This window comes from Anomaloglossus baeobatrachus, chromosome 9, assembly GCF_048569485.1.
Source record: "Anomaloglossus baeobatrachus isolate aAnoBae1 chromosome 9, aAnoBae1.hap1, whole genome shotgun sequence".
Lineage (NCBI taxonomy): Eukaryota > Metazoa > Chordata > Amphibia > Anura > Aromobatidae > Anomaloglossus > Anomaloglossus baeobatrachus.
This window is the reverse complement of record NC_134361.1, coordinates 193,285,783-193,309,812: the sequence shown is the minus strand read 5'-3', so window position 1 is coordinate 193,309,812 and position 24,030 is coordinate 193,285,783. Positions and strand designations below refer to the sequence as shown.

The 24,030-nt window shown below is 44.3% G+C and overlaps 1 protein-coding gene across 3 annotated transcripts in view; it reads right to left on the bottom strand.

The window, feature by feature from the left end:
* MVB12B (multivesicular body subunit 12B) overlaps window positions 1–24,030 on the bottom strand; it is a 154,765-nt gene that overhangs the window by 44,663 nt on the left and 86,072 nt on the right. For all 3 annotated transcript variants that reach the window (XM_075324162.1, XM_075324163.1, XM_075324164.1), the window contains one exon: window positions 20,754–20,848. In XM_075324162.1, the coding sequence (XP_075180277.1) occupies window positions 20,754–20,848 (95 nt within the window). The remainder of the gene's footprint in view (window positions 1–20,753; window positions 20,849–24,030) is intronic.

Genomic DNA, 24,030 nt, shown 5'->3' with positions numbered 1-24,030 from the left:
TCCAATGTGTGTGTGTGTATATATGAGATCTAATATATATTATATATATATATATATATATATATATATAATCACACACACACACACACAATATATAATTATATATATATATGTGTGTGTGTGTATGATTATATATATATATATCTCATATATACACACACACACACATTGGATGAAATAAGTATTTATCAAGTCACCAATTTTCTAATACACATACACATATATACATACACACATAAACACATGACCACACGCGGCTCCGCCCCCGCACATTACCACACGTGGCTCCGCCCCCACACATTACCACATGCGGCCCCGCCCCCGCACATTACCACACGTGGCTCCGCCCCCACACATTACCACATGCGGCTCTGCTACATCCACACTGTAAATCCCTCCTGACCTCACACAAACGTCACCTCATCTAGCACCATGACAACCAGCACAGCAGAGTTCTGCATACACTGAGGAACTGATCATGTGACCTCCTGACTCCTCCCCTCGATGTGCAGTGTAGTGTCACGGTGATTAACCCTTACACTGCCAGCTCGCCAGGAAACCCAATATTTAAGGCTGCCGTATAGTGCCATGGTGATTAACCCATGCACCCCCAGCTGTCTACAGCTAGCTGTATACAGATCGGGGGGCTGTATACCATTGGGGGTGGAAGCTGTATAACCTTTGGGGGGGGGGGGGGAGAAGCTGTATACCATTGGGGGGAGAGGAGCTTTATACCATTAAGGTGAGCTGTATACCCTTGTGGGGGGAGACAGCTGTATACCTCTGGGGGAGAGCTATATACCTGGGAGGTGATCTGTATACCCTTGGGGGGGGTGGGGGGAGACCTGTATATCCTTAAGTAGGAGGAGAGCTGTATACCCTTGGGGGGAGGAGAGCTGTATACCCCTGAGGGGGAAAATTTTTCTTTTGCAACATAGAAGCGGTTATATATTCAATGGTTGCTGTCTGGCACTGGGAGGGTCAGTTCGGATATAGTCCTGGTATGTGTAGAGCTTGCTCCACATGCTGGGACCTGGGCTGGTCTCTATCCACAATTGCCTCTTTTGCAACATAGAAGCGGTTATATATACAGGTTACAGGTATGTGTGCTCCATTATGGTTCTGCTTTTAACTTTATCTAGGAGGCCGCATGGCACATGAAATACAGAATATAGAGTAGGACCCCCCTATTGAGATTTGCCGTGACGTTGGCAGGGGTGGCTCAAAGAATTGATCAATTATTTGCTAAAAATCTCATTTATATTACAGTACAGTTGGAATAAATCTGTGAATTTGCACTTTTTATATGATGCATGCCATTTTCAGATCGTGCTGGCTCCCCTCTCTCCCTGAGGGGGAAACTTGTATACCTTTGGGGGGGGGGGGGCTATATACCAGGGAGGTGAGCTGTATACTCTTAAGAGGGAGACCTGTATACCCACAGAACACTGAGGAGCTGATCATAATGGGAGCGTTACCTGGCTGGAAACAGCAAATATATATACATACAGGGTGGTCCAAAAGTAGGTGGACAGAAAACAACACTTATTTTGATTTATTAATAAAATTATATTTACTAACACAAGCATAACATTGACCATTAAATTTTATTCTGAACAATACAAAAGTCCTTAAATGTTATCAACGCGGGTGCTCACACTGTTTTCCATTACAATTTGCACAGCTTTGAAGTCTGCCTCTTACGCTTCGACAAACATTTTTGCACAAGTCTCTTTGGGTATTACGGTAAGTTCTTGAAATGCATCTTATGTAATTTTTCAAAATCACTGACATTTTTTGGTTATCGACTATAAACTTTGTCCTTGAGATCTCCCCAAAAGAAAAAAATCCCTTAGGCTCAAGTCTGGTGAGCGTGTCTGCCTCGTGGGCCTCTTCGGCCAATCAATTTATTAGGAAATGTTTCTTCAAGATACTCGCGGACTACTCTTGAATAATGTGGAGGGGCCCATCTTGTTGGAAATAAAGGCCACCTGAATTAGGCTGTTGCTGTAACTGGGGAACAACTTGATTAATTAGAATTTCGAGATACTTATCTCCTGTGACTCTTCCATCAAAAAAAAATTGGTCCTAAAACACCAAAACATGAAATACCCCCCAAACATTGACACCGGGCTCATTTAGTTGTTGCTCTAATGTTTAATGCATGTTCTGATTACACCACTAAATACAATTATGTCTTAATATGGCTGGATAATTTGAAAGAAGCTTCATCACTCCACAAAATGTTATCTAAAATTACTGGATTTTCTTCAATTTCGTTAAGCACAATCTCACTAAATTGCAGCCGCCGGTCTGGATCATCCTCCAATAAACCATGAATTAGACGTGGAGGATAAGCTTTACACCCAATAGATTTCAGGATTCGCATGATAGAAGCTCGTGAAATTCCCAATTCTAAAGAGACTCTTCTGGGGACTTTTTTGGACTCTGAACAAATGTTTCAGCAACAAGTGGTTTATTATTTTCTGTACAGGCTGTTTTGGGTTGACCAGTTTTTGGAGCATTAAGGATTGAGCCAGTAGCATCGAATTTGTTATGAATGCGGTAAATGGTTTGTCTCTTTGGGGCTTGAGGACCAAATGTTTCAACCCAATTTACTCTGTTTCAGCATTTTAAGATTTCCAATACTCTTAAAATTTATTTTCTTTGATCTGTATGATCCCTATTACACATACTGTCCATCTGCTTTTGGACCACCATGTATGTATGTATGTATGTATGTATGTATGTATATATTTTAGCACTGGACTTTGGGAGGCAAGTGTTTTTTTTTAGATTTTCGGAAAAAAGGAAGACTGTAATCAGAACAGAAACCCCTATAGAAGGTCAAGCAGGGATTAAATTTTGCTCCTTAGGATCCTTGGGGATATTGACTGAAATAGATTAGTTGAGTGTAGAGTCTTATTGGTAAGTCTTCATAGATGAGGTTCAGGTGCACAAAAACAAAAAAAACCCACAAAAAAAGTGTTCCTGGCTTGGTCATGTTGTAAGGCTCGTTAAAAGGGTCTTTGATATTGATTTTAAACTATCGTTGGTGGGTGTCATTAGCCGGATAGTTTTCTCCCCTAATTTGAATACTATATCCCATGGAGCATCGCCCTGATTGATGTATGAAGAATATTTCAGTCCAGAATCCAAACCATGCTCTGTACTAATGAGGGTTATCAGCACCACCCCCCCCCCCCCCCCCCCAAATTGGCCTGGTTATGGTTCAGTTCTACTGACCGATACTCAGGAACGCATATTCTTAGGGGTCTTGTTTCCCAACGATCTTGCAATCTAAACAGACTGCTGATCTCTCGAGGAAACGAGGAAATTGCTCGTTCGGGCTAGTATTTTTAGGCTTGCTTAAAAATTATCGTTCTCAGCAGCACTTCATCCTGTGTAAATAGGATATGCGCGGCTAAGAAAAATTACAACCTATGAGCACAGAACGGTTATGGGTACAGTTACCCCATCTACAAGGGGTCATTAAATAGCCACCGATCGGCACTCATTTAACAGCCGCGGGCATCGAATGTGAATGCCCTACTACACAGCATCTGGCCACAGCTTTCATTGTGCCATAAAGCAGTGTTCTGATTGGTGGCTATGGGCAAGAAGAGCGTTTTTGATAAATTGTCGCTCCTCAAAAGGTTTATCGATCGGTGTGATTATATTATTATAGCACCATTTATTCCATGGCGCTTTACATGTGAAAAGGGGTACATATAATAGGGACAATTACAACTATCATGAACCAATCAAGGGACAGACTGGTAAAGGAGGAGAGAAGACCCTGCCCCTGAGGGCTCACATTCTACAGGAGGAGAGGACGCTGTCCCTGAGGGCTCACATTCTACAGGAGGAGAGGACCCTGCCTTCGAGGGCTTACAGTCTACAGGGGATGGGTGAGGTGTACAGTAGGTGAGGGTAGAGATGGTTGTGCAGTGCTAGATCAGACTGAGGGTTACGTCAGGTTGTAGACTTGTCAGAAGAGGTGGGTCTTCAGGTTCCTTTTGAAGCTTTTCAAGGTAAGCGAGAGTCTGAGGTGTTGTGGCAGAGCATTCCAGAGTATGGGAGGGGGGGAGCAGGAGAAATCTTGGATGTAGTGGTGGGAAGAGGAGATGAGACGGGAGTAGAGAAGATCTTGTGAGGATCAAAGGTTACGTGCAGGTAAGTACCGTGAGACTAGGTCGTAGATATAAGGAAACAGGTTGTGGATGGCTTTGTAGGTCATAGTTAGGGTTTTGAACTGAAGTCGTTGGGCAATGGGAATTCAGTGAAGGGATTGGCAGAGAGGAGAGGTCGGGGAGTAGCGGGGGGACAGGTGGATTAGGCGGGCACCATAGTTTAGAATAGATTGTAGGGGTGACAGACTGTTAGAAGGGAGGCCACAGAGCAGGAGGTTGCAATAGTCCAGGCAGGAGATAATAAGGGTAGGCACTAGTGAAAAATGTACGATTCCGGGAAATATTTTTGAGTTGGAATTGGCAGGAGGTGAAGAGGGTTTGGATGTGTGGCTTCAAAGAGCGAGTCTAGAGTTACTCCCAGGCAATATCACATAGTCCTAAACCGACTGTGATAATATTAGATGCCGCACATTGAACTAATATAATAATGTCACAAGTTAATGTGCAGCTTTGTAATGAATGCTAAGAAATTTGCATATATGCAAACGCATTTTAAAGTAAATTGAGCATCAGAGTTCTCCAGAACCAAAGAGTGGGGATTTAATAACATCATCAAAAATTCCGGTAATTTTTCCTGCTAATTAATGAATTCGGTTAGCGCTGGCCCCAATAAAAATAACAGCTCAACATGCGCAAATGTTCAATTGTCTGGCATTGCAGCTATTAGGATAATTGAGCCTTGTAATTAAGATAATACTCAGTCCCTGAAGCCAATTAACAAGACAACAATTAGTCCCGTTCGTTAATGCAAATCAAAGATTTTTCTCTTTATTAGTGGAGCAGTTGCCGAGCCCTGGAGGAAAAGCCAAAGTGTTTGCACCAATCTCGAGAAAGGTTATACTATTCCGCTATTAATGCAGACCTTGTCAGGGCGTAATTAGTTATGATTAATCAATAGCAGGGTGAATTCATCCGTCTTATTCTACAGGACCTGACCCCTCAAATTCATTGCCTGTAACGCATCAAGTATACAGACAGGATCGGATCCTTACACCATAAATAATGTGCCATAAAGAGGAGAGGTATGTCAGATCAATAAAATTCTCCAAGATGCTAGATATTGTGATACAGTTGTGTTTTAAAGTTTGCAAAACCCTTCAGAATTTCCATAATTTGTCCTAAAATGTCATCAGATTTTCACACAATTCCTAAAAGTAGATAGAGAACCAAATCAAAAGGAGGCAAAAATGTTAGATGGTCATTTTTGTTATTGAGGAATAACAAGAACAACAAGTCACAGAGAATGGGGGAGAGCGGGGACGGGGGCTCCTAGACTGGTCCTGCCTATCCCTTGTCTCAGTGATACCTCTGATGGTGAGGATGTCTGAACCACCAGCCTGGCACTGCTCCTGACCAGCCCCGATCTAATACCCCCTCCCTCCCTACCCTAGGGGGAAGCCAGGACATGAGTGTGTTAACACCAACAGGGGAAACCAAAACTCATACAGCGCACTCACGCAAAATTCTTGGAAAAAATGATAAGGAGGCAAACAAAGAACAGGGACGAAATAAGACAAAAGGAGGAATTTGACACCACACCAAAGAAACGCGCAATAAATCACCAGTTACTGGAACACAACAGCACACGAATGGGTTTAGCAAAAAGCTATAGTCGGCATGGGAAGACAAATTCCTCCATCTTAAAAAGATGAGAAGTAACTGTGATAAGTCTCCCACAACATGTGATCCAAAAGGTAACCAGAAATTAACTCCGGCTAGTGCGATCACTAATGAGCACACAGGTGGTCAATGCCAGAGTCTGTCTGTGCAACTCAGAAGCACCAGAGAAAATATAGTGCGGAGCGTCAGGGTCTGTAGCCCGAACAGCGTCTGATGCGGTCCCAATACTATAACTTGTCAATCTATAAAAGAATTTTACTGAGGTTTTAGTTTATTTAACTTCTACTATTATTGGGAGTCACTTTAAAAATTATTTAAGAACATTTAAATTACAAAACTGCAACTCTCGAGTGTAAGATTATGGCTAGAAACTTTTTAGCTGGGCTTCGGAATAAAAATAAAAAGTTGTTACATCACATCTCCCCCCCCAAAAAAAAAAAAAATAAAAATCTGTAAATGGTGTTGGATTTTTAATTTTCTCCCCCAAATCCATAGGTCAATAGGAAAAAATAAATAAAAATTGCTACATACGTATGTGTGGAACCCAGAGGGGCAGGGGGTTAACCTTTTACGCGACACCTGGCCAGGTGATGTCGAGTTCGGGGTTGTCACGGGTGGCCTGCCCGGCTTCGTGCCCCGAGGTGGCCCACAATGAATGGGGGATGGGAAGTGGATGATTGTCGTGATGCTACCTGTGGTATGCGGCCAGGGATTAGCTGCCGCTGCTGTCGCCGTCCTCTGGGGCGGATGGTAATAGCAGCCGAGATGGTGTCGCTCCCCACAGGTGGAGCGGGGCCCGGGGAGGATGATGAGGGGAGTAGTGGTGGCAGGCGCCTAGGCGCAGCGGCAAGAACAGAAGGACACAGTCTCTGCGGGTTCCAGATGTCTTTACTCACAGTTCTTTTAAGTAGCCTGGTTGCTGCCGCAGTAGAACTGGTCACCGCTGTAGTGGGCCCCGTCAATCTAGAAAAAGTTGGAAGAAGCCACCGTTGTTTGGAAATTGTCCCTTGTAAGTGTTGCCCCTCCAGTATTGCGGAACCCACCTGAGTGTTCCACACCAAGCCTAGGCCCCGTGAAAGGAAAAGATGAAGAGAAGATGGTGGTGTCGTGTTGCCAGAACTGATGTCCTGGGAAGGCTGGCTAAAGATTGTGCAAGTTGCTCCTACTTCTACACCAAGTGGAACCCGCCCCCCAGGTGGTTGTCTTAGTGACCGGGAAGTCCCATGCTTCATGATGGCCAAACCCCTGCCTGCCCTAGTCCAGCTCCCCAGTAAGAAGGACCAGGACCCCAACCAATCTGCGTGCAATTAAAAGGGCCCTCAAATATATGTAAAACGAAAGTTATTAAAGGCGTAGCTACCCTTTATCTTAAATTGGACTATACCTACAGTATACAGCAAACATAACCTTATACATGAAAAGCCTATAAAAAAAATGAAGGTCAACTGGTTCTACACTACGATTATGTGAATCGGTTCCTCTTCCAAACTGGTTGCCTCCGATGTATGAGGACAATACCTGGTTTTCTACCCCTTCTTCCTTTGACTGAAGACATGGCCTAAGTCTGTTAGAGAATTTGGCGTCTTAAAGAATAAAAAGACTCCTCAGCTCGGCTTCTTATGCAGGAAATTAAACAGAATTCGACTTTCAAAAGAAGAAAATGATGTGAGCCGGTCGTATAGCGCAGCTCATTGTACTGAGTCACAAAAGGGGAAAAAATGGGTTTAATCCTTCTTTGTCAGCGAGAGAAAATGGAACAAGGAAACACAGGCCAGACAAATGTAAGAACAGATTAAACTCAACGATGATACAGAAGAGATAGAAAGAAAAAAATGTTTAAAAAAAAAATAAAAAAAAATTAATTTGGTCTAAAATATCTCCAGAGGAATAAAATAAAATATTATAATAATTTTGCATAATCAGCAAGTGCCATCTGGAACAATTAACAAGCCTTCTATAGAAATCTGAGAGCCGTTCACATTATATTATTAAGGATCTGGAATTATGCAAGCAATAAATCCTTACGAAACAAAAAAAAAAACACCGGAAAAAGGGGGGTAAAAGCTATTTTCTGTGGCTTGTCAGAGCGATTTTAGCTTTGAATACAGGAGAACACTTGATAAAGAAATTAATATTATGCAAATGACATCCTGTATTTAAAATTCTCCATGATGGCACGGGTTTTAGTGCGGACGCCGTGCGCCGGCTCCATGTTTAATTCATGAGCCGGTTCACCTGTCAGTTTGCAATCAGCGATATGGAGGAGCGTTCACAAACAGCAGCGAGCGGAGCTTTAATTGGAAAACTCTGCTGCATCTTTCAATTATTAGGAGTAAATTAAAAGCAGATGCAGACGGCGTATTAAGGATTTCCGAAGAGGACGTGGGAAGTGCGCATTCATTGTTGTCGAGCCGCCGCGGCGGATGTTGAAATGCAGAAAAAAACAATTTTGGGCATCAAAATCTGTTGAAGCAATCTGGCGAGTGCCATTCTGTTAGCGGAGGCATGGATGCTCACAATAACCCCTTCCGATATAAACCGGCGTGTCAACAGGTGCGTGCACACTAAGCACCAAAACCGGATAACAATGGACTTCTTAAATCAATATTTGGGCTGGTGAAGATTGCCTTATTTTCGGTCCGAGTGCAATCCGACAAAACATTGGATCATGCCTTGACCAATTCTATTCTACGGGGCCGCCAATGTCCCGGTACGAGGGAAAAGACAAAGACGTGCCCAAGTTGGATCCTATATTCCGATTGCAAATTATTGAGTCCGTGGAAACCATAGGACCGCACTCGGATGATGACAGAGTCCAGTCCGATTTCCATGGACTAATACAATGGAGAATTTTTTTTCTTCTTTTCTTCCATCTTCTCCTCATCCAAGAGAAATCAGATCACGCTCTGATTTGCGTAACTCAACTTCATTCTTTTGATAAGAGAATATGTCGCCTAGCCTTACTATATGTGGTCTGGAAGGGGCGGACAATCTATATTTTACAGCCTAACGCCTTCTTCACGCATCCGTGTTTCCGATATGTGTGATGTCCGTTTTCACCCGTATCGAAGAAACTGACTCACATAGACACAATAAAATCAATGGGCTTGGTCACACATCCGTTTCTCCCCATGGTCCGTGTGTGCTACCGGCAGCATGGATGTCACACAGGCTGCACACTGATGTGATTCATGTGACACGTACCGGAAAAAAAACACAGGTGACATAAAAATAAAGAATTTTTATTCTGGCGCTGCAGTCTCTGCCCCTGTTGTTCCTTCCGGGCACGTTCATTTTGCCTCATGCATATTCATTGCACTGACCACGAACCCGGAAGCAACAGCAGCGCAGGAGACAGGTAAGTACACCAACTCATGCTGTTCTTGTGCTATCCGGATGTCATATGGACCGCACACTCATGTGATCCATGTGACATGTACCTGAAAAAAAATACAGGTCACATAAAAATAAAGAATTTTTATACTTACCTCTCTCTGGCGCTGCAGTCTCCAGGTCCCGCTCATTATGCCTCATGCATATTCACTGCACTCTCCATGGACCCGGAAGAACAGCAGCGCTGGAAACAGGTAAGTATACCAGCTCCGCTATTTGTTAGTCACGTGGATAGCACACGGAAAACACATGAATTTTCACCACGAACCGTGCAAAATGTTAGTGTTTTGCACGGATGTGTGAAAGAGGCCTAAAACCACATTTTAAAATACCCATGTCTGTGTTTTTCACGAATAAAACACCCCTGAAAGTCTTATTTTCTGCCAAATGAGTATCAAAGCTGGCCAAATTAAGCCATCAACACGTCATCTTTTACTGCACTTTTTTTTTATGTTTAATGGGTTGGCAGTGAAGCTTAGATTTTTTTGGACATGAGGGAAAACAGATGAAACTGAAACATTCATGGTAAAACAGACAAGGATGAACTAATGATGAAAAGCTGAGCAGACCATTTCTTTGTCGTACTAAACCAAAAAAAAGAAGAAACAGTGAGATCCAGTAGCATCACTAACAAGATTCACGATGATTTTATGATGGTTGGACATTCCCATGTTGTTTGTACTTGCGTATAATTGTTTGTACAGATGAACGAGGCACCTTCAGGTATCTGGAAATTCCACCCAAGGATGAACCAGACTTGTGCAAGTCCACAATTCTCTTCGTGAGATCTTGGTTGATTTCTTTTGACTTTCCCATGTTGTTACACAAAGAAGCAGTGTGTTTCAGGTGTGAATTAACATACATCCACAGGTGTGTCTCTAACTCAGATGTTGCAAATAAACCTATCAGAAGCTTCCAAAAACATGACATCATCATATGGGCCGTCCCATATTGTTTAAAGGCATAGTACTCTTAGTGTATGTAAACTTTTGACTTTGCAGAAAGTAATAAAAATGCCTTAAAACATTCTCTCTCTCATTATTCTGGTATTTGGCAAATATAAATAATTTTGGTTCCTAATTGACCTAAAAACAGAAAAGTTTTATTCTGATTTCATGTCAGAGTGTGAGGAAAAACCTGCAGATGTGTCTGTATAGAGCGCGGAGGGAAAAACCTGCAGATGTGTCTTTATAGAGAGCGGAGGGAAACTTCTGGTTTCAACTGTATATTAAAAAACTTCGATCTACTACAATACTGCATCTATGACATGTCAATTTAGGAAGAAGAAAGAAAAAGTACAACTCTCCGTGCCTAGTATTTCCAAAAAGGGTGAATGGTGATAACTGAAAAATGATTAACGACCTGTACTCTTTACTGTACTAAACGTTTCAATTCTGGAATGGAGTCTTCGTCAGACAAACTGAAGTCATAGATTTGATGAGAACCTATAACAAACATTCAAATGCAAAATTTCTCCATAACTGAATTCAAGGGACACCAACTTGTACAGAATACATATTTTGAATGAAGATTTTGCCCTTCCTTATATTCAGACCTAGGACAGCTTTGTTTAAGGGCAATTGTTATGATCACAGAACCAACCCCTGTTTGCCAGCTTAATTCATTAGCACCAGTTCTATGAAGAGCAGGTCTCCAGATGGTCTCCAGCAGAATGATGACTCTCGTGAGTAGCCCCATGTAGAAGAGCAGATCTGAATGTCAGTAGAGTAGGAATCCCTGGATCTTGGTATACTGCCTTGCTGTGATCTCTGTGGAAACATTTTGGCTGCCATACCAGTAATGGGGCTACTGTGTCTCTACCGTAAGGGGGGGCAGGAGCTGGGTGTGGCTCATGACCCTGTCTGAGCTGAATATGGCTCTCAAGGTCACAACGATTGGGGACAACTGGGTCTAACTTATCCGAGGCTCCAGATTTTCCCTCAACAGAGAATTGTCAGGGGGAGAGAGGGATACGGAATGTCTAATTTCAGACTGCCAATTTTGTTCTTTAAGATCTAAAAGGTACCATCACACTAAGCAGCATCGCTAGCAACATCGCTGCTGAGGCACAACTTGCTAGCGATGTTGCTTAGTGTGACATCCAGCAACAACCTGGCCCCTGCTGTGAGGTCGTTGGTTGTTGCTGAATGTCCTGGACCATTTTTTAGTTGTTGCTCCCCCGCTGTGAAGCACACATCGCTGTGTGCGACAGCGACAGAGCAACAACTAAATGTGCAGGCAGCAGGAGCCGGCTTCTGCGGACGCTGGTAACCACGGTAAACAGCGGGTAAGCAAGAAGCCCTTACCTTGGTTACCCGATATTTACCTTCGTTACCAGCGTCAGCCGCTCTCAGCTGTCAGTGCCGGCTCCTGCTCTGTGCACATGTAGCTGCAGTACACATCAGGTAATTAACCCCATGTGTACTGTAGCTAGGAGAGCAGGGAGCCAGCGCTAAGCAGTGTGCACGGCTCCCTGCTCTCTGCACATGTAGCTGCAGTACACATCGGGTAATTAACCCGATGTGTACTGTGGCTAGGTGTGCAGGGAGCCAGCGCTAAGCGGTGTGCACTGGTAACCAAGGTAAATATCGGGTTGGTTACCAGATATTTACCTTAGTTACCAAGCGCAGCATGCTTCCACGACGCTCCAGCGATCCCTGCCAGTTCAGGTTGCTGGTGTGATCGCTGGAGCGTCGCTTAGTGTGACATGTCACCAGCGACCTCCTAGCAACTTACCAGCGATCCCTATCAGGTTGTATCGTTGTTGGGATCACTGGTAAGTTGTTTAGTGTGACTGGGCCTTTAGTCTGGAAACAGGTCTAAAGGCCATTTTACACACAACGACATCACTAACGAGATGTCGTTGGGGAGTCACAGAATTTGTGACGCACATCCGGCTTCGTTAGCGCCGTCGTTGCGTGTGAAACGCAGGAACGATCGTTAACGATCAAAGTTACTCACCTTATCGTTGATGCGTCGTTCTAATCCCAAATTATCGTTGCTGCTGCAGGACGCAGGTTGTTTGTCGTTCCCGAGGCAGCATACATCGCTATTTATGTGTGACACCGCAGGAACGAGGAACTACATCGTACCTGCAGCCACCGGCAATGAGGAAGGAAGGAGGTGGGCGGGATATTTTGCCCGCTCATCTCCGCCCCTCCGCTTCTATTGGGAGGCCGCTTACTGACGTTGCTGTGACGCTGAACGAACCGCCCCTTAGAAAGGAGGCGGTTCGCCGGCCACAGCGACATCGCTAGGCAGGTAAGTATGTGTGACGGGTGTAAGCGATGTTGTGCGCCATGGGCAGCGATTTGCCCGTGACGCACAACCGACGGGGGCAGGTACGCTCGCTAGCGATATCGATACCGATATCGCTGCGTGTAAAGTGCCCTTAAGAGAACACAGGAGATCTTGGTAGAGCACTCATCTGTATCAAGGCGTTAAGAGACACAGTTGCCAGTCGATAGATCAGCTGAACCATCGTTTGGCCAACAGCTATCGAAACCCATGGAGAGCTATAGGATCTGGACCTTCGTTGATCAGATGATATGTGTAACCATTGATGGCATAAAGTGGGATGGAAAACCTGTTAAAGTAGTGGCTGGAATTGCACATAGACATTTCCTCTTCAGAGAAGAAAAGAACTTGAGCTCCACCAATTGGAAGAAGAATCCGAAAAGTCAATATCGACCCTTTAACAAGCTTAGTATAAAAGCTAAACTAGACACTATTGGCAGAGACATATTTTGGAGTTTTTGTTCCCAATTAGTGCAAAACACAAAGTTGATTTGGCTGGATGAAAGACCTCTAATGGGGGCCTGAGGTAACGTTTTATCGTGCGGAAAGTACCAGGTCAATGTAAGGAGAGTTATAGGCCATACAATGCTCCTCTGTGAAATTAATTATGCAAACTGCCTCTTCACAGAGGAAGAGGACTCAAAATCTTTCCTTTGGATGTGGTAGTGCTACTAATAAGTGGCACTGGAGTTACTGCCCTTTTCCTCTCTGAAGAGGCAATTTCTATATTTATCCAAAAGAAAAGCATTGCATGGCCTTTAAGTCTCCTTACTCTTGTCTGGAACTCTACACAAGTAGAGACGTTACTCCATAGAACCACATTTGTATATTTTTTCCCAGAAAGTGTAAAACACAAAGTTGAGTTGGCTGAATGAAACCTCTAATGGGGGCCTTGGAAGTAACATTTTACCTTGGGCAGAGTGCCAGACTGAGATAAGGAGACTTCTAGGCCATGTAATGCTCTTCTGGGAATTAACTATGCAAACTAACTCTTCAGTGAGGAAGAGGAAGCAAAATCTGGTGTTACCTTTTGGATATAGCAGTGCTGCTAACAAGTGGCACTGGAAGTCTCTGAAGAGGCAATTTGTATATTTTTCCCCCAGAAAAGCATTGCATGGCCTATAAGTCTCCTCACTCCTGCCTGAAACTCTCCACAAGGAGAGATGTTACCGAATGGAACTACACAGAAGAAACAAGTTAGAAGAAAGTCAGTGTGTGGTTTGGGATCACTCAGCATTGAAGCGGGATTAACTCTTTGATTGCCTAGGAACAGGTACAATCCCAAATTGTCATTACAGTAATCCATTGTGGGGGCACCAGAGAAGACCTCACTTTGCTACAGTGGGAAGAATTTTCCAATCTTAGTAAAATATCTCTGTGTGCAACTTAGACAGTAAGAGCAATAATGATATATTAGTATGATGGTGTTGATGGGAGAACTATCTTAATATGTAGACCTCACCGCAGGCTACGCTTTAAGGACGCAATAAGACACAGACATTAATGCGCTTCAGTATTACATCGTCCTTCCATTAACTTGCTTGTTGCTTTTCGCATTGAATGGAAATGAGTAATGACAGGTTCGCCATACAAACGACTTGTTTGGAGAAGGAATGAATGGTCCTCTATTGTGACCCGAGAACCTTTCCTCGGCAGTCCCCTGCAGGACAAGTTGCACACTTACCTTTATCCGATTAGTCAGGTCAATCATCTCGCTTTTTCTAACCTTCAAGGCAAGTCAACCCCTTTCATTTCTCACAGCCGAAGAGATTAAATTAAATCTCCCAAACAGGGTTACAAATAACACAATAGAGCCGGTGTGCCACACCGATTGCCTTCCCACTCGCACCACATCTATATATGAAATATATACTCCATTCCGACAGACAATTTGTCTTTTCAACAGAGAAATGATAAAATCAATCTCTAACAAAATTTTTCTCCAGTTACATATGGAGCCAGTGACCTTGTCCCTCACTTGGTCAACTGCTCGCTCAGCAAATACGCTCCTACTTTTCAAACCAGGAACATTTAAGAAAAAGGATCACCACAATACCGGTGTTAGGAAAAAGCCGGAATCCTTTATTTTTAAAACATTCAAGACTGGAATGAAGACAGACTTATGGGACCACCTCTCAATTAAGACTTTGGAGCCAAAATCAGGGACCTGTTCTCCTGATCAGAGTTGAAGATCCCAAACATGGGTTCATGAACCATTTATGAATGGTCTTTTGGATAAATAAATCATTTAAAGTCATTGAATTTCAGTTATTGCAGAAATACGGAAGCCAAACAAATGGGCATCCAAGGGGAAGGAAAATCGCCAGTGATGTTCCTTTATTTTCAAAACATTCAAGACTGCAATGAAGACAGACTTTTGGGACCACCTCTCAATTCAGACTCCGAAGCCAAAACCAGGGACCTGTTCTGATCGGAGATGAAGATCCCAAACATGGGTTTATGAACATTTATGAAAGGTCTTTTGGATCAATAAAATCATTGAGTTTCCATAAAAGCAAAAAGTATGGAAGCCAACTAAATGGGTATTCCAAGGAAAAATAAAAATCGACAGTGATGTTCCTTTATTTTCAAAACATTCAAGACTGGAATGAAGAGACCACCTCTCAATTCAGACTCCAGAGCCAAAACTGGGGACTGATCGAAGATGAAGATTCGAAACATGGGTTTATGAACCATTTATGAACGGTCTTTTGGATAAATATATCTAAAGTCAATGACTTTCCATAAAAGCCAAAGTATGGAACCCAACCAAATGGGCATTCCAAAGGGAAGGAAAAATCGCCAGTGACTTTCCTTTATTTTCAAAACATTCAAGACTGGAATGAAGAGAGCCATGTGGAACCACCTCTCAATTCAGACTCCAAAGCCAAAACCAGGGACCTGTTCTCCTGATTGGAGATGAAGATGCCAAACATTGGTTTATGAACCATTATGACCATTCTTTAGGATAAAGAAATCATCTAAAGTGATCGAATTACCTTAAAAGCAAAAAGTATGTAACCCAACTAAATGGGCATCCAAGCGGAAGGAATATTGCCAGTGACTTTCCTTTTTCAAAACATTCAAGAGTGGAATGAAGACAAACTTGTGGGATCACCTCTCAATTCAGACTTCAGAGCCAAAACTGGGGAATGATTGGAGATAAAGATCCCAAACATGAGTTTATGAACCATTTATCAACAGTCTTTTGGATAAATATATCATCTAAAGTCAATTTCCATAAAAGCAAAAAGTATGTAAGCCAACCAAATCGGCATTCCAAAGAGAAACGGAAAGTCACTGGTGATTTATAGCTTTACCCAAATACTTAGGACCAAGTAATACTTACAACGTTGGATAATGGTTAGCTGAACAGTGGTTTGGCCACCAGCTATCTTGGTTATCTCTCCATACACAGGAGCACTTATTCTCTTGAACGTTCTGGTGTGTTTTACTGAAGAGCGCCATTTCCGGACATCTCTGGTGGTGGCTAATTTCTTAGACAAGAAAAGGAGCAGAAGTCTGAAATCCCACATGATGAGGAAAAATCAGGGTTAGGATTAGCTAACCCTAACCCCAGTCACATTACACTATCTCACCAAACAATTGGATATTAGTGGGTTTGACCAACATTAGTCTAATGTGTACATGGTATTGGACTTCATCATGTCTTCCATTCTGCTGGGTGGTGGTCTTCACCAACTTCTCATAGATCACAGGATTGCATCATTTTTGATGGAAGAGAAACATAACAGCACCATACATGCTATAGAAAAGAAAAATGGCTGGACCAGATGATTTAGACAAGGTTGGCCACATAGCTCATTTCTACTGGGGAACCCCAACTCTCCTTCAATAGATGATGTTGCGGAAAAGAAGAACCGGGCACGGCAAACTCCAATCGCCAATTCTTTTTAGTTTCCAGGAGAAGAGTCAAAGTCATAGATGTCTTCTTCTAGTCCTCTCATCATTGAAACTATAACGTCCACTCAACTGAACAGACCACGTACGAGAATGATGCGGGAAGATCAGGTAAAATGGCTGCATGGCCAGAATCTAACCCCCAACTCTCCCTCAATAGATGATGTTGCGGAAAAGAAGAACCGAGCACAGCAAACTCCAATTCTTTTCAGCTTCCAGCAGAAAAGTCAAAGTCAGATTTCTTCTAGTCCTCTCATCAGTGAAACTATAACGTCCTCTCAACTGAACAGACCACATACGACGACGGTGGGGGAAGATCGGGTAAAAATGGTCATGTGGCCAAAATCTATTGCAGGAATATGGCCAAGACGACATGCTGGGCTCATCATGCATGGAAGAGAGATGGAAGATATGTTACTAGGTTCTGTGTACAGACTATATATAAGAAATACCTGGTTCTGTACACTAGGGGGCGCTCCATGGTATGAATTCGCACATTTAGACCAAAATCTGTTTTCTTGCTTATTTCCCGCACATGTTTAGAAAAGTATCTTGTAATACAAAAATATTACATTATTGCAACCAAATAATCATTATTATTATGTGCCAATTTATAGAGAAGACTTCAACAATTAGCTTATAAGGAATAAAAATAAGAAAGCAATGTGGGATATGTATCCAAACTAATGGAAAAAAAACCTCATGTGACCACGGACTTTTACTAGTTGTACATTATGACTAATATGCCATTTCCGTCTTGCTGAATAATCTCCTTTGTAAGGCAGGGGAGCTTGATGGCATTTACTAATTGAAAAACATGAAATTTTAAAGAGGTTCTGCAGCACAAAAAGGAGCCTGGAATGAGGGTCCAAAGCAGGAAAGGAGCCTGGAATGAGGGTCCAAAGCAGGAAAGGAGCCTGGAATGAGGGTCCAAAGCAGGAAAGGAGCCTGGAATGAGGGTCCAAAGCAGGAAAGGAGCCTGGAATGAGGGTCCAAAGCAGGAAAGGAGCCTGGAATGAGGGTCCAAAGCAGGAAAGGAGCCTGGAATGAGGGTCCAAAGCAGGAAAGGAGCCTGGAATGAGGGTCCAAAGCAGGAACGGAGCCTGGAATGAGGGTCCAAAGCAGGAACGGAGCCTGGAATGAGGGTCCAAAGCAGGAAAGGAGCCTGGAATGAGGGTCCAAAGCAGGGAAGGAGCCTGGAATGAGGGTCCAAAGCAGAAAAGGAGCCTGGAATGAGGGTCCAAAGCAGAAAAGGAGCCTGGAATGAGGGTCCAAAGCAGGAAAGGAGCCTGGAATGAGGGTCCAAAGCAGGAAAGGAGCCTGGAATGAGGGTCCAAAGCAGGAAAGGAGCCTGGAATGAGGGTCCAAAGCAGGAAAGGAGCCTGGAATGAGGGTCCAAAGCAGGAAAGGAGCCTGGAATGAGGGTCCAAAGCAGGAAAGGAGCCTGGAATGAGGGTCCAAAGCAGGAAAGGAGCCTGGAATGAGGGTCCAAAGCAGGAAAGGAGCCTGGAATGAGGGTCCAAAGCAGGAAAGGAGCCTGGAATGAGGGTCCAAAGCAGGAAAGGAGCCTGGAATGAGGGTCCAAAGCAGGAAAGGAGCCTGGAATGAGGGTCCGAAGTAAGAAAGGAGCCTGGAATGAGGGTCCATAGCAGTATACCAGGACAAGTAGATCCACAGTAATTAAACAAATTAGCTGGACCAGAAGTGCAAAAGAAAGACAAACTTAAAATGTAACTTTTACTAGATATGCGGATAAAAGTGAACCGTAGCTCTCCGGTTAAAAACCTAGGTGGCTCAAATCCACCCAATGTGAACAAACAAAGGGCTGTGAACACATAAGCCCAAAACAGTCTGCCTCAGTAGGAAAACACCTATGAAGGATAAATCACACAATTATGATATGATGGCCCTAACTGAGGCAAAGACACACAAGAATATTCCTGTCAAAACCCCATCCAGGGGAGGATATGCATCTGTGTGTCTCAGGCAAAAACTCCTAAACCCATAGAAACCGTACATATAATAAATCCCACACATGGTGGGAACGGTCTTACCAGGTCCGGAGATTACACACGGGCATAGATAAAGGTTGTCGGTTCATACAGGGGGCTGTTTAAACAGCGTGTCCAGATCCCTCAGATACCTAAACCCAGTCAGGCATATAGTAGCAGTACCCACTCCCAACGTTTCAAAATGCAGATCATCAGGGGAGTTCCAATGGGAAAAAGACGCTGTCAAACGGTATCTTCACCGGATGACAATCAACAGATGCCCAGGTCACTAAAAAGAAGCAGACACAAAAGGTAAGCCCAAGGGCTGCCTGTCAGGCCATATGTGTTATGCCCATTGGTTCTAAACACTCACCGCATTGTGGCGTACATCAGGACCCAATTCATAAAATGCCGTGCTTGACGTCCGGCTGGACACTCCATATATATCTCGGCGCATGCGCAAATAGGTCAGTCATCGGTGACGTTCACTCCCAGAATACCTCTGGGCCGGAAGTGACACGTCATCAATCGCCGCGTCGCTACGAGAGCGTCACAGCCACTACCCGATGTATCCACATCCGGGTAGATGGAACGCAGGCTAGTTCATCACATAGAATAGGACAGGGCGTAACCATAGTGACATGGGCGCCCTGTATAATAGCTGCGAGCAATCAAATAATAAAAGGCACGTAGGAACAAGTCCATAAGCGTGCCGGTATACAAATGCAGTGTCGATGGTCAAACTAATGAAACGGATGATAAAAAAAAGGCTGGACCTAGGTCAGTCATAGGAGGTATCCGGATTCATTGGGAAGGGGGGGGGTGTGGGGGAGGAGACTTCAGGTAGTGCCAAAGGGGGCAATCTCAATATCAGGGGATGGGGCAGCCGCCCCATACATCCCCCGGGGTTATCTAAGAGCGCAAAACAGGATACAAACCAGGGGGTAACCAGAGGGGGCGCACAAGGGAATTCTCCCTGCCCGGAGGGCTAGCACTATAAGGGGACAGTCATGGTCAGGATGGAACGAAAACTAGAGTGCAAACTAACCTCTGACCCTGCTTAAAGGAAGCCCTACCTATCATGTGGGGGTCGGCACCCTAGTGATCCCACGCCTGTGGTGCCCCTACTCGGGCGTCGGCTATCCCTCCTCATAACCACCCTACTTCTAGGGTGCTCCTAAGAAGGGGGTGAAGGACAAGGATTCATTCAGTCCTATTGGTACCATCGTGTCCAAACTGTAAATCCAGAAGCACTCCTTCTGGAGGATGATCTTATCCCAGTTGCCGCCCCTTCGACTGTTGTGTTACTGGAATGAGGGTCCAACGCAGAAAAGGAGCCTGTACTGAGGGTCCAAAGCAGAAAAGGAGCCTGTACTGAGGGTCCAAAGCAGAAGAGGAGCCTGCAAGGAGGGTCTGAAGCATGAAAGGAGCTTGTAATGAGGTTCCGCAGCAGAAAAAGGAGTCTGCAATGGGGTTCCGCAGCAGAAAAAGGAGTCTGCAATGGGGTTCCGCAGCAGAAAAAGGAGTCTGCAATGGGGTTCCGCAGCAGAAAAAGGAGTCTGCAATGGGGTTCCGCAGCAGAAAAGAAGCCTGCAATGAGAGTTTGAAGCAGGAAAAGAGCATGTCATGAGTGTCCAAAGCAGGAAAGGAGCCTGCAATGAGGGTCAGTAGCAGAAAAGGAGCATGTAATTAGGTCAGAAGCAGGAAAGGAGCCTGCAATGAGGGTCCAAAGCAGGAAATGGGTCTAATGAGATTCTGCAGCAGACAAGGAGCCTGTAATGAGGTTCTGCAGCAGAAAAGGAGCATATAGTGAGGTTCTGCAGCAGGAAGGGAGCATATTATGGAGTGCTCCTGCAGCTGGAGGAACATCTGTGCACAGCATATCTCACCTGCACCAGCATCACATTGCAAAATGACAGATCATATTGTGTTATTCATTTGCCTTCTCAACGCAAGGAAAGTGTGAAAGCTCGGTACATGGTCTCGGCTGCTGCGGAACCTCCTGAAGGAGCGAGATGAACCATGAGGGAGGTGGGGAGGGCAGGAGAAGAGGAGGGGACACTAAAATGGAGTGCATCAATGTCCTCTAATGGAGCCAACAGCTGAGGCCACCAAAAGCCTGGTAGGTGGAGCAGGAAGGACTCCTCCCAAATGTCGTGGAGGGGATTGCATATATTACATGTATTTGTATACGTAGCGCACACAGACAAGTAAAAACAGTTAAAAAAAAAAAAAAAAAGAAGAAAAAAAAAAAAGAATCCGTAGGCAGGTAATAATAAGACTCTGACCCTTCATAATCATAATAATCAGAAACCAATCCATGGCGGCCCGTGCTTACCGGATATGGCATATAGATTGGACTGCTGATTCTCGAAGTCCGGCCGAGTGTTATTTCTCCCTCGGAACGTGGCAGGAAGAGTCAGGGAAATATGTCTGAAAAGAGAAGTAACAGTGTGAGCAATACGAGCGCCAGGAATAGAAGAAATGATAGGGCTAAAGGGCTGCAAAAGGAAGCAAAATGGGGGCAATTGCCCTGCCAACAAAAGTGGAATATTAATAAAAAAAAAAAAACAGATGTGGGATCCCCCTATCTTTGATAACCAGCACAGGTAAAGTAGACAGCTGAGGGTTGCAGCCCCCATTTGTATACTTTACCTGCGATGGTTATCCAAAATAGGCGGGAGCTAACTTTTTTCCCCACCTTTAAGTGTTCAAAGCAGCGTAAAGTTGTCTTCTACATGCAATAGCGCTTGTTGATTGGCTGCAGCCTTTCAACAAACTTTATTAGCATAAGAACTGCCCCTTGAATTCCAATTTTTTTTTGAGTTTGAGCCTCAGACACACACAAACAAACTAACTCCAAGAATCAGCAAAAACATTAGTACATACCCTCATCTGCCGCCTCGACTACTGCACCTCCTGCTCTGTGGCTTCCCTTCCAACACTCTTGCACCCCTCCAATCTATCCTAAACTCTGTGGCCCGCTTAATCCACCTTTCCACCCGCTACTCCCCGGCCTCTCCTCTCTGCCAATCCCTTCACTGGCTTCCTATTGCCCAATGACTCCAGTTCAAAACATTAACCATGACATACAAAGCCATCCACAACCTGTCTCCTCCTTACATCTGTGACCTAGTCTCCCGGTACTTACCAGCACGCAACCTCAGATCCTCACAAGATCTTTTCTACTCCTCTCTTATCTCATCTTCCCACAATCCCATACAAGATTTCTCCCGTGCCTCCCCCATACTCTGGAACGCTCTACCTCAGCATATCAGACTCTCTCCTACCGTGAAAAGCTTCAAGAGGAACCTGAAGACCCATCTCTTTCAACAAGACTACAACCTGCCGTAACCAGCTCGGTCCTCACCTATTGTACCCTCACCCATCCCTTGTAGACTGTGAGCCCTCGCGAGCAGGGTCCTCTCTCCTCCTGTACTAGTCTATTTTCTATTCTTAATGATTGTTGTACTTGTTTTTAAGTATACCCTTTTCCCTTGAAAAGCACCATGTAATAAATGGCGCTATAACAAAACAAAACCAACACAAACACCAAATTGCCCAGTTAGTGACTCCCATTGAGGTTCAGGTCAAGTCCGGGTCACAAATCAAACTATCTAAAGTCCGGCTGAACCGAATTTCCATGGGTCCGCTTCTCTCTAGTCACCACCAGAGGGAGCATGCTACATAGAAAAATTTAAAGAGGTTGTCTACTACTTTTACATTGATGGTCTATCCTTAGGATAGGTCAAGAATGTCTGATTGTCCGAAGTCCAACACCTGGCATCCCCGCCGATCAGCTGTTATCGGTGCCAGCGGTGGCAGCAGGAAATGCTCGGTTCCGGAGCTGTCCAGTCTTCTGATAGCGTTCATGGCGGAGTACTGCCTCCTATTCAAATCAATAGGAGGCGGATGTGCAGTACCTGGCCGTGGCTACAATCAGAAGACAGGGCAACTGCAGAAATGGGCATTTCCGGCCACCTTCGACTGCCACACAGAGATCAGTTTATTGGTGGATGTGCCGGTTGTCGGACCCGGCCGATCAAACATTGGTGACATCCTATCCTAGGGATAGGCAATGTAAAAGTAGTTGACAACCTCTTTAAAAAGGTTTTTCTGGTCTAGGAGGAAAAGTAGTCACTGGCTTCAGACTTCCAAATCGTGATACGCATTCAGATTCCCTTATATTCCCCTTAGAAGCGGAGTGGTGATGTGACCGCATGTATCTGATTTGCATACTTGCGGTCACCTACTGATTAGTCTCATCTGACTTTTCTTCTATTGAGAGAATCTCTTCTACATAAAACGCCTGCAAGCTTCTTCATAGGCCGATGTCACACTTGCAAGTGCCTCGCGTGTATCTTGCACGATTCTCGCGTTGCATCACCCAGCACGGACTCGCACTCTCCTCACAGGAGCGGGTCGGTTGCATGCATCTCTATGCAGCTGAGACGCTCCTTCCGGAGAGTGAGAGCCCGTGCCGGGTGATGAAATGCGAGACTCGCGCGAGAGACACGCAAGGCACTGGGAAGTGTGACACCGGCCTTATACTGGAAAAACCCCTTTAATAAAACTGTATGCAGTTATCAAACTGCCCATGGTGGAGGCATCAATTAAAAGCCCACCCATGAAGAATATCATTGCCTAAATCTATGTAATTGTATATGTAGTGTAAGTGCGTCAATATACTCACAGATTGCTGTCTATCCCAGTTTCCTGCGCTGCTCAAGTCCCCTTCTGTATCATGTTTTTTATATTCCGACTCCCCAGATCACACCACGTTTTATGCAGAGTACGTCTATAAAAAGCCGGAAAGAGACTCCATAGGCTTACGTTGTAAAAGTGATTTCCGGCTCACCCCAGTGTATGCTGGCAAGTAGGAATAGAATTTATGGGATCCAGAAGGGGATTGGAGCTGCGCTGGAAACTGGGGAAGACGGCGATTGATGAATATGTTACTACATCGGTTTAGGCAGTAAAAAGTTTGGTGGAGAACTTCTTTAACTCTGCCCCTTAGAATTCAGTATCAGAAATTTAGGATATTCTAATATCACAGATGCAATTCTGTAACAAAAAGGAATGAAATATTCCTACATGTGCATAAAGAAACAGGTTAGATTGCAGGATGAGAAGCAGTTTTCTCCATTCCGCGATTCTATCGCTCCTCCGTGTATGGAGCGCGAGCATATGGCAAATCAAATACCACTATAAAGATTAGGTCCCCCCAGGAAATAATCTGGGACATGTCTCCATTCACATTACAGTCTTTACAATTAATCATCATTTGGGGGAACCAAACTGACACAAACAACCGCTCCATGCTTGTAATTAGAAGAAACTCCATCATATTAGTGGAAGACTGACAAAATTACAATAAACTTAATGCAACAGTGAAGATTTGGAAGAGTTCTTCCAGTGCGCGGGGAATTTCACATCATGGGCTGATTGGGTCACCCTAATCTGTACAAATTGCTAAAACATCAGAAGAAGATGTCCCCCCCCCAAAAAAAAAAATGGGAGGAAAGGGCTAGATTACGCAAGCCCGCAAAACACTGGTTGTTAATTTGTTCATAAATATAAATTAGTGGCTCCAAGTGTCTCATGCAGTCAACTAA